Here is a 12,322-nt window from a genome sequence, read left to right as displayed (position 1 = left end):
TGTATTTTGTACCAGAATGATGAAAGATGACTTTAAATTTAGCAGAGAGGGACGTGTGGGAAAATATTTTTGATGTGTAAATGAAAATGCTTAATCAGCATTTAAATTCCTCCTCAAAACAGCCAGCCTTATAATCTAAGAGCATTAGCCATACTTAACAGTTTAAAAAGGAAAAGAGTTTTGTTGGGATATAAATATCCCATGCAGAGTTTGGAAACCAAAACGTGGCAGTGTAAGAACATTTCAAAGAATCGAAATGTAAAGTTGACCACAGCAGTTTTCATTTCTTCCTTGTAGCTACTTTCATGCTAATGTGAGCTCATCTTTTAGTCATCTCAGACAATCAAATTAAATTAAAATTCCATATTCAAGATTTTTTAGAGGTATGTTTACCATCACATTTCCTAGTCTTTGTAAGTTACAAACACTTTTTGCCCAGAAGGCATTTTTTTTTTATTGCCCAAAAACACATCCACAGGGCAACATGCAAATTGTCTTGTGTTCTCCCTTCCAACAGCTGCAATGCCACACAGGGTCTGGGGCTGAAATTTTATTTAATCTAAACATACAGCAATATTTTGTGATAGTCTCTCACTGTGATCAAAACCAGAAAAAGCTTAAGAATTTCTGTATTAAATTTATGCCTGTTTACTGTTTAATCCAGTAGACAGCACTTTTATTTCAACATAAATTGAATTACTCTGTTGTACTTTAAGAATGCTGCAAGGAAAGCAAAAGAAGGTGTATCAATAGGAATTAAGTCACAATTTCTTCAAATGAATTTCTAAATGTGAATTTATGAGCCTATAAATACTGTCTAGTGGGAGTTTACTGGATAAAAATACGAATGCAGAACAAAGCATTTAGCAATTACTCTGGATGCTAATTAAAGAAATACTAAAGCAGAATAAAGGCTTTTTTATTTTTGTACTAAAAAAATGACTACACTATGGAAAAGATGTGCAGATAGTGTCATCATCTACAAGTTCTGGATTTACGGAAATACTTCACGGGATTTCTGCTGAACTACACGAATAGCTGAGTGAAAACACTGCACAATTCAAAGGGCACATTCCTACAATTTTCTAAACGATAACATCTTCACTTCATGCACAAAATATGTTTTATATAATGCATGAAGCAAACTGAAGCATATGAACTAATAGCATCTCCATTTTCACCGCAGTTAGAAATTGCTGTTACAGGCAGTGAGATTTGGATTATGGCAAGGAGGGGCAAGAGCTGCTCCTGCAGACGCTGCCCCACTTAAGACAGCTCAGGTGCAGCAGGACGTACTGCAGCAAGCAGCCAAGAGACTCATCGCTATACAGAAAAGCGATGCTCGCTAGGAAGGCTGCTTAGATCTTACGTTTCCTCCCATTCCTGCTCATCAAAGTCAGAAGGGCAAGCCATTTTTTTTTTGTATTTAAATACATATTACTTGTAATTTAGTCTATAAGTGAAAAGCATCATGTTCTCACTGTCCTTCTGAAACACTGGCCTAAAAACAAACTGTTTTACCAAATGCAGGCTTAACAATAATTAAATACCTGCTTTAAAGATAGTGCTAGTTTATATCTTTCCACTTCTTTTTTTTTTTAAATATTCTTCAGAAAAAAAGATTCTTGAGTTTTCTGTTACAAATTAAGCCTTGGGAAGAAAAGAAAAAAAATCCTAAAACAAGGTGAAAACTAGCAGACAACGTATATTTGAGGAAAAGAAGATAGGGACAGGACTTTAGAAAAATTCACACAAATCAGTCACTTTCATTACTATAGAACAAGATAAACTGAATTTTGTATTAAAGCAAAAATATATACTGAAAAATTATCCAAATCAAACCTAGACTGCATAATATTTAATTGATATTTTCAAAGCTTTATGCTCATTAGCTAGCATCCATCAAACATGTTGATTTCCAGCTACCTACAGTCTTTCTATGCGACTTTGCTAACCAGGTGAATATGGTATAAATGGATGTACGCTATTTTATATCTTAACAATGTTTAAGAATTATTTTTACTTTTTTTTAAAACTTCATACTAGATATGAATTGCCATTTTCTTATTTACTAGATTTTCTTTTTATCCATGAACTTTGCATAGCTTCTTTTGGAAAGTTCCATTTACATGAAGGAAAAGAGCATGTTAACTTCATTCAGTAAATAATTCTAGTTAAAGGTCTATCAAAATATGTTTTAAAAAGGAAGCTGTTTTTTGTAGCTGGTGAATTAAGTAATTCTTTCTAGTCACTACAGCGTTCTGCTTTGTGGAAGCAGTGACTCTGTATTTTTCATGGACACTTCTTTTCCAATTCATATAAAAAAGCTACTCTATTTTTTTAATTCCTAATGACAAATTACTGAATTGCAGCAAACTAAATGCATTAGAGTGGTATTATTTTTTTCTACAGGAAGCTACGGATGTTTCTTCCCTTCAACAAAGCCCAGGTTCCTAGTCAGTGTTTTGAATTTCTGGAAAACTTCGGCAGTCAATACATATATGGCCTGAATATTTTTCACTTCATTTAAATAGCTTTACACTCAGGTGTAAAAAGAAATATCCTCCTATATTAAAGATTTACTGTATAGGCACATGCTGTTTCTGATTATATATTTTACTACAGAACCACCTTTTTGAAAATCAAATTCTCCCTCAGTAAAGAAAAAAAAACTCCCATAAATTACGGATTCTCCTACATAATTACCAAAGTCATTACTGCTTCACGGACCAGAAGCGACGGGCGCAGCGACGTGCATGCTGCTGGGAGCGGCTGCACTGACTTCGCCCCCGGCTGCTAGCGGGCATCATGCGCCTACCCAGTGCAGGGACCTCCCGCCCACCCGAAACCTTGCCCTTCCGAGGAACAGCAACTAGGACAACTGCTGTCAAAAAGATGGCCGGCAGAAATTCATTTGGGAACCAAAGCACTAAGTTTTCTAACAATACTGGCTTTTACTTATCAAAATAATCTCTATTCACCAACTAAGTCAGATACTACTTTACGTGAAAAAACCTTTGTGTCAACATAGTAGTCCTTAGTATAATGCAAAGGGCTAGTTCACATCCTAACTAAAACCTAAGGCTGAATGTGAAGAAAAGCCGAAGTTGAAAAATCAGTGACCTTCTACTTTAGACAGGCAGGTTGGCAGGATATTGCCATTCATCTGCAGCAAAGAAGTTTCGTATCATCCATCCGTGTGGACAAAAATCGAAGATTTCCTGAGAGTCATCTGCAAATAATTAGTAACTACACGTTTCAATTACGAGAAACAGAAATGAATTAAAGTGCCTGTCTATCTCAGAGTCCCTATGCTAACAAGCTCCCAAAGAACGCTCCAATTAATCAGTATTCAAGAACTGACTTCTATGATGAAAGGATAGGAAAAATAGCCTTGTTTCAGTCTTGTTAAACTCTGGTCAGGTAAACAGACTAAACTGGATTATCTGAAAGCCCACCTAGAAGGAATTGCTCCGTGAAGGTAAGGTAATGGAGACTTAAACAAGGGGAAATGAAGACTACTGCAGAGGCTCTAGCATCACACCACTTCCCTGATACCGCAGTATTTCCCATTCCTTTAATCAACAAAATCTTGCATTGAAATACATTGCAAATCCACTTTTTTTAAAAAAAACCAGTTTTGCACCCCAGGATGCTTAAATAAATTTCCAAGACACACATATTACCACTATTTTCACAGATGACAAGACATACAGGGCAGAAAAAAGTACACAGGACAGAAAAGTGACTCGCCCAAAACAGTAAAAGCGCCCAATTTTGTTGCTGTGATAGCTACCCAAACCCCACGTGGGATTACACAGGCACCCGGGAAAACCAGCTCTTTCCTGGCTTCCCATCGGCATATCCAGCACAGAAAGCATTTTTCCTACTTCCACACCTCAAACCTACGACATTTGAGACAGTCTCATGGAAAACTCTGTTAAAGTGAGCATGTTTGTCATTACATTATAAAGCTAGTGAAGCTGTCAAACTCGAAACTTTTTCCTCTTCCATGCTGTACTTAAGACAGGAATAATAATAATATATATATCCTTATACACATCAGGGTGCACAACTACACAGAGAGAGCGGGAAATTCATCCTGTTGCCTACATAATTAAGGGACACTTTGGGGAGCAAAGAGCGCCCAGTTCACACCTCTTCCTACTGAGGCTATATTTTCTTCAGGATTTCCATGCCAAAACCATTTTGAGGAATTCCTACCCCACCTCCAACCCAGCTGCTCGTTGCCACTCGGCACCACAACTTGCACCACCTGGGTTGCACCAAACCATCTGCGGGCCACGTCACAAACCAGGCCTCAAAGCTGTTAAAAATAACCTCCCCAAAATAGAAGAGAGAGGGAGGAAGGGTTCCTCGGGTTATTTTTAACACGGATCGGTTCAATGGGCTGATTTACTATGGGGACCCAAGAGAAGGTTTTGGGGCAGGTGAGAGTGCCCCGGGACGGCGCGAGGGACTGATGGCTGCGGCCAGCCGGGAAGCCGAGCGGCCTTTGAGGCTGCGGCCGGCGGCGGGGAAACCGGCCTCAAAGCCACCACGCAGAAACCATAGTAAAACTATTCAGCAGCAGTGGCAGTGGGAGAGTCAAAATAACTACAATGGAGCAGTGTAATAAAAAATAAACCGGGACCAAAAGACCTGCAGACAATTTCACCAGCAGCACACCCTGAAAATCACCCCTTCTCTAAATATACATTTTCCTTGATCTAGAGAGCCAAACGCTGGAGTAATTCCACAATTATTCCTTATTCCAAAAGCTAATATTCTGGTTTTACTACCTTCTGAATGCAACCTTTCCAAAGTTATTACGGCATTTTCAGGAGATACTCTGACTCATCTGAGTCCAGATCAATTAAAAATAGGCGGTGGTAAATACTGTTCTGTTTCTTTGAATATTTTATTAAAACCAGAGAATTATAATGGGACTATGACCCAAAATAAATAGGCTTTATTTGGCAGCTTGGTCCAAACTGGTTGCTCGTGGAAAGAAAAATGCTCACACAACTAGAGCATTTCCTTTCCTCTTCCCAAAAGTAAGAGCAAAAAGAAAAGGATGAGAAAGAGGCCACTATTATAGTTGGTACTAGGGATGGAGAAAATATCCTAACCACTGTCTGGTATGCAGAACAGGAATAAAAACACCATCCCTAACCCAGCTAACATCACCCACGTATTTGAAACAGATATAGAGCTAGGCAGAATTATCAAAAATCCTCAGGAATTTTGGCTGAAGTTGATTATTGACATTCCAAATATACAGGTACAACTGTGTTTTACCTGCATCACCATGCATCAAAGGACAATAGTGATGGAAAACCCATTTGAAACCCTCAGCCATGAGCATCGTTTGCTTTTATTTTGCATTTTACCTCATGGAAAAGTGGTAACGATAGCTTCACATTTTGATTTGCAAGATCTTTGTTCTTGAACATCATGCTGTCCCTGTAAAGCACGTGTTAATCTGGTTACACAGAAAATTAAAGAGTAAAACTTAACCCTAGGGGATTTAGCTAGTGCAAGATACCCAATAAAGCACTTTTAGCACAAACTCAAGTAAGATCTCAAATTGCTCAAGCAAACCAACTTTTCTACTTGTTTCATTAGAGAGTCTCACAGATAAGCACACTTCATTTCTTCATTTATAAACCATCTACAAATTTCTTTGGCTTAATACTATTTATAATTGTAAAACACAAGCCCAACAGCAGTAATTCCAGCGTGCCTTCAGATCTGAGCCAATAAATCCACAGAGAAAGACGACTACCTCATTTCTGAGGCTTTAACTAATGCATATTTACAATCCACTTGATTATTATAATTAAATTCTTCAGCTATCTCAGCTGAGTTCAGTTTGATGAACTCAGTATTTTTTTCCTTCAACTTCCTTTTTCCTTGCTTAAACCCATCATACTGGTCAGTGGCAATTTAATAACACGATAAAAACTCAACTTGAATAAAAGGCAAGGATAATCATCCTCCTTAAAAAAGATAATCTTCCATAAAGAACTGGCACTGTGATGTTTTAGAAAAACCAGAGTTGTAGTCTCAGTACTTCTCTGGAGAAGGCATGCTCTCTCCCTTATTCTCAGTGCTCATTCAAACTGTCAGGGGTAGACTTCTTTGACAAGACTTAATCATTGAACGTCCCATCATTTTAGCCAGAAGGCGTTCCCAATGCTGTGAACAGAATAATAACCACAATATTTACCCGTGCTATCCATACGAACAGTAGATTCTGCATCGCCGATTAGAGTTCTCTTATTTCCATTCCACCCTGCTCTAAGAAAAAGACTATGCAATAAATCTAATAATAATGACAGATTGTACACCAAAAAGAGGCAAAGTATTTGGTAAAATTACCCCTGAAGATACTATGTCCTCATGCTATTTTAGAAACCCACAATGAGCTAAGGCAGAAAATACTTCACATAAAAAGAAGAGCTTAGGATTCAGTTGTTTTGCTTAGAATTTTACTAATTAGCATTCTCCGCAGGTTTTCAACATACCTGTGTTCCTACCCTTAAAAATACTAAAATTTTAGGTGAGTAATATTCCCATGTTCAAAAACAAAAGTTTTCACCAGGTATCTACGCCTGCAAAATCCTTTTACGTGACTTATACTGGTTCACAGATATTTTACCATCATCACTAATATTTCTCCAGACAACATAAACAACGCTAGCAAAACATCCTATTTGCAGTTTGAAGCTGTGCTTACATGTTTTTCTTTTATTTACTGTTGATTTTTCCAGCAGAAAAGTGTCAGATAAGGACTATTTATTTATTTTCATGCAATCCCAACCAATACAGCTATGGCAGAAGACGTGTGTACTGCAGCGTGTGTGTAACTTGTGACACCTGCCCTTTAAATAATTTCTGACATGGCCATTTTTAACCTTGAAGTAGCCTCTATTCTTCACTCTAGAAAAATCTCTTTCTTCACAAGATAGATGTCACCTTTACATCCTCTAACACACTGATTTTATGATATCCAACAAATATTTCCAGCCGGTTGTACTTCCACATTTCAGGTTACCCTACTGAAACCGTCAAACTCTTTGAAGCTTTTGGCACATTTTCATTCAGTAAATAAAAGCAAGTTTCCCAGAATTGACTGAAAAATAGAAAGTAATAATCATTATAAACAGTTAACACCAGGAGACAGGGTACTAAAGTAATTATATATAGTGTTATTAATTTTTTTTTTTTATATATGTATAGTGCAGCTGAAGGATGGATAATAGTTCTTTTTTTGGGGGAATTAAAGGTGGGAAATGATCATTGCACAAAATTTGAAAGATGTGGGTTTTGGTTCTCATCTAAAGGACTGAATATTATTCTTGCACCAGCGCAACTTTATTCGTATTCTTACTTAAATCTAGCCGACCTTTTCAGATGCTTCTGTAAAACTAATTAGATTCTATCATACTGTACTGTGATTTTACACATACTGATTTTGCGTGTTCAGATATTCTACCTCTTCACTGTTACACAGGACAGGTGTGTGATGATAGAGATCGAGGATTTGCAGAGCGACTGCAAACATCTCATTTTGCACGGGCATCGTCCATGGCTATCGCACAGAACTCTCGCAATTTCTCAGGCTGGATCGCGTAACTTTGCAAAAGTAAAAAGGTTCTCCAGTCTTTACCAATCCCTTCAGTCACACAATTTGCATTTTCTTTTTCTAATTTACATTTGAATTTTAGAAACTGCCTGTTGAAAACATACCGAAGACAAGACAAACTGGACCATCAACTGTTCAAAGTATTTATTTTGCAAGAGTGAAATAAAAAAAAAAAATCAGGCTAAAAAAAAAATCTATTAAACACTTCAATACTTTAAATCATCAGCATGATTGTGCAGACAGAACTCCTTTCAGTAAGCACTACTATCGTCCTTTCTCCATATGCCACTACTTGTATTCAAAAAATTTAATTGCCTAATACCAAGTGTACTGAATTAGAAGTCTCTAACACATTAATTTTTCAGTTTTAAAGGGAATGTTTAATCTAGCATTGCACTGTATCGACATCATTTTTAACTCATGGTTTTTTTAAATGTAATACTGTACACTATACAGGAATGACACACATTTCCTCGAAGTCAGAAACTGCAAAGCAAGCAGATGGAGCCGCAGAAGAAGAAAAGAACGCCAGTGTCAGAATACAGCAGTTGCTGTCTGAATCCCAGGGAGATGTAGAGCCAGATCCTACACCACCATCACAGTGCTGTAAAGCTACTACATTTATGCTTCCTTTAGTCTTTCTTCTGCCTTTCACATCCCACTGGACATCATGCTGAGAAAACGTTAATTCTAATCCTGTATGTACAACAGATAATTCTGAAGTCTTTGGAGAATATTTTAAACTTCTTCATTGAAACTACTCCTTCATGTTATGGGAAAAGAATGATGCCTCTTATATTCTAAAGAAAAACTTCTGCAGTTGGAAAAGAAATTAGGTGGCCTCAGTACAATTTAAAACAACCAAAGAAAATCAAAATAAAACACAAAAGCAGAATACCAGTGCTAAATTTCTGCTGGGTTTTGAATCAGTACTTAGAACCACTGCTTTCTGCACAGCTTACTAAATCAGTGCTTAGAAAAATATGAATGACAGTTTCAGACAATTAAAAAGGCCTCGTAGCCCTGAAAGCACCTCTCCTCTGTGCACGACTGCTCCGTCTCCCTTCCTCACCTTCACGGCCTCGCTCAGCACCGGACAGTGCACCGAGGGAAGCACGGCCTCCTAACAGCCGAAATACAACTCCTCACCCAGAAAACGGGAGAGACAGAAAGCAAGTCCCAAATCTCAAACCATCCTGCTAAATATCACTAAAAAATCCCCTCCTTTCTTTCGCCTCACTAACGCATGCAGGGAGCAGTTCAGCTGCCGGTGAGGAATCTCTCCCAGCGGAGCGCTGCCGGAGACGGCAGGGGCTCAGCTGTTGCGGCATTTCACCGCTTTCCTCCCCAAAAGCATGCTGACTAGCCACTTGCAGGAAACTCTGCCACCGCGGCATTACGCGCGTTCCCTGCTGGCACGAGGCGCAGAAAGGCGAAAAGGGCACCGTGAGCTTCGTGCCCGCTCTTCCCGACTCCGTGAACATCCTGCTGGTGCCTCTGGCTAAAATCATGCGCTACAGAAAAAACACAGCTGGTTCGTACCTGATACCAACCAGCATAGTCAGGCACCAACAAAAAATGTAATTCAATAACTGCATTTCAGTATCTCTTTTATTTTCTTCTGACTGTTGAATATTTAACTATTATTTTAAATTTGCTGAGTTGTGAGTACACATATTACAGTATATACCAAGCGCAGCACATATCGAACAGTGACCTGGGAATACGTGCAACCAAACAAATGAATTAGACGTCGTTCTGTTAAATAACATTAAACATACAGTGAAGAGTTACTCTGATGTATAACTAGCATAAGGTTATTCTTTCCACTTACAGGAAATTATTTTTTGATTAAAGTGCTTTTAATTAATCTATAACAAAGTCAACATGGATCTTGTATTTCATGTACTATGCACTCAGTTGGCATCCAGGGACATTCTGCACCTTAACTTGATTTAATACACATAATTAACATTCAGGTTCAGTTTTGCAGGTGCCAAAGAACTATAACCTACCTGCAGATAAACTCAGAAATCAGGTACATTTTAGCTTGTATCATCACTGAGGACAGAGACAGCCAGTAACACTCCTTCAAAATTGGTGGCTAATGGATATCCAGTTCCAAACCTCAACCCTACAAACATTTATGTATGAAATACTTAACCTTAATCACGTCAATGAAACTTGCCATTAGCCAAAGTTAAGCACGTGGCTAAACCTCTGTAGACTCAGGGCTTAAAATTTTAACACTATACTTTTACTCCAGGAAAGAAAAAACTACTTTTATTGACTACTACCCTGTACAACTCTTATTCCTGAAGTTGTGTGCCATTTGACATGTCATTTTCAGAGATTCCTCTCTGGACTTGAAATCATTTACAGAACTGATAAGAATATCTCTTCTCTTTAGACACCACCAACACGGCACATAAAATACCAGAGATTACCCAGTGACAGTCACCTACACTGGGAAGCTCTGTCTGCTTTGCATCCCGCTGTCGCGCCAGCTCCGGGGTCCCCAAACGGGTCATGCACGTCACAGGACAGGCAAGTACAGCACCGCTGCGGGCAGCTCGCTGCAGTCCCTAACATATTTCATCTTGTGAGAATCTCAGGCTATTACTGATCACTGTGAAACAGTTCTTTCCTCTAAACAGATATGGCTAGAAGCCAGGCTGCTGGCTTTGACGCTTCCTTACTAGCAAATACCACCTACAAGAAGGCCTCCACCTTTGTTAGGAAGGGTTTGCGCTATAATTCATACTGAATATTCTTTCTTGTATCAAACACATGCAAAATATTTTTGTCATCTGGAAAAAACCTCCACCAACACACAGCTGAAAGACTATCCAAGAAGAACTCATTTCAGATTGAAACAGAATGGCACAGCAGGTCAGATCTCTTGACTGTTCTTCAGCGCATGTTCGCATGACTTAAATTAACACACGTGTACACATGTTGGGCTTCGTCCTTACCACTACACTACTACCCCTTGCTTCCAGGGGCAAAATAGACACACACACAAAATCATTGCAGTCCTATTGAATGCATCTCTCTGAGATAAAAGAGACAAGAGAAAATCAAGTATTTCAGTACGAGGTAGGTCACAGGAATTGGTGAGGACATTGCTGCAGATCCCAACCTGAACTATCACAAAACAATGGGCAGCGCGAGAGCTGCAGGCACCCAGCCAACTCGAGCACACAGGGTGGAGTAAGGAGTTGCTGTCTTTTCTCTCGAATATTCTTCTAAAACTATCTTCAAAACATGAAATTCTTTGCCCCCACTTCCCTGAAAGGGAAGACTGTTTATGAAAGGACCAAATATTTGTGTGCATAACTGTAGAAGAGGTGCCAAAATTGAAGAGGGGTCAAGTCAAAAATCTCAAAATAGACTAATTTAAGATCTTTAGGCTAAAATGATTAATATCATACTCTGTGGGCTACAGAATAACAACGCTTCTTCTCTGTCAACCCTTCTGAGTTTGTTGAACCTTTAAAATTACGGGACTTGAAGATCACACTCCCAGTATTTCCATCTAAGTGCTAGTAAGATGTGACTTTCGTCTTATACACAAGGTACTTTATTAAAAAAAAAAAAAAAAAAAAAAAAAAAAGGATGACAGAAGCAGAGAAATTCTCAGAAGTGGTAACAGTTGCAAGAGATAACTGCCTTGGTCAATGGTTATAAATCAGAGTCACCACAACCTTGCTGCGGTGCAAACTATCCCGCATCAGATTATTATTTGCACATGCACTTTCCGTTCAGGCATCTGGTGCTGACTACTACTGGAAACCAAACTGTGGTATAAACTGATTGTGATTTGGACACATCACAACAATTCCTGCCCTCAGCCCTCTGGAGCATTGCAGACGGAGAGGGAGAGAAAGAAAGAATACAGCCTTGGAATCACACTACCGTATTATTACAAGTACTTCACAGTAATTAATAAAAGTATCTTGCCTGGTTGAGATACAGTACAAGCTAGTCACACTGAGGGGACACAAAGTTGCATCGTCAAACAAATACTTTTACTTTCTGCATTTACTCTGGGGCTGCTGGGATCTGGAATCATTAACTAGCACTGGGAGGGTCATGGGCAAGGACACGCTATGGGGAAGCTTCACAGAAATTCTGGCTGACAGAGCTGTCACAGAGCACGCCTGAATCAGCAAGAAAACTCTACTATTCTTCCAAAAGCAAGAAATACAGTATCTCTAAATGCCACCTAGTCACCACTGACTGCTGTGCCTATCTTCCCCCGTTTTGGGCAGGGCGATTCCCAGCAATATCCAGACATTGCTGCCAGCCGGAACTAGCTGATTATTTCAAGGGTCTTTGTGTTCATGAAAGATCAATGTGAATGTTCGAGCTGTGTTGCTACACACTTTGTTTGATTAGCACTCACTCAAGACACCTACCGTAGCAATTCCCAAAGAGTGGCACACCGGTTTTTATAAACACTTACTACAGCAGGGTGAAAAATAATCATTTGCAAAAAAAAAAAAAAAAGCATGACTGCAGCCAATTAGAATTGTTTACTTACCGGTGGGAAATCAAAGTCTATCTGGTTAGCTAAATTTAAGATGTAGTCGATTCGAAACTGGTTCTCTGGATTGGCTAGTTCAACTGGAGGTGCCAAATTGCCCATTGCTGTCACTATTGTCTACA

At 38.9% G+C, this 12,322-nt stretch overlaps 1 protein-coding gene across 3 annotated transcripts in view; it reads right to left on the bottom strand.

Annotated features, from left to right (window-relative positions):
• GNAS (GNAS complex locus) overlaps nt 1–12,322 on the bottom strand; it is a 171,398-nt gene that overhangs the window by 50,814 nt on the left and 108,262 nt on the right. For all 3 annotated transcript variants that reach the window (XM_064521578.1, XM_064521580.1, XM_064521579.1), the window contains one exon: nt 12,198–12,317. In XM_064521578.1, the coding sequence (XP_064377648.1) occupies nt 12,198–12,317 (120 nt within the window). The remainder of the gene's footprint in view (nt 1–12,197; nt 12,318–12,322) is intronic.

The sequence above is a fragment of the Dromaius novaehollandiae genome, chromosome 16 (assembly GCF_036370855.1).
Source record: "Dromaius novaehollandiae isolate bDroNov1 chromosome 16, bDroNov1.hap1, whole genome shotgun sequence".
Classification (NCBI taxonomy): Eukaryota; Metazoa; Chordata; class Aves; order Casuariiformes; family Dromaiidae; genus Dromaius; species Dromaius novaehollandiae.
The sequence above is the reverse complement of the archived record's forward strand: the minus strand, read 5'-3'. Positions and strand labels throughout refer to the sequence as shown.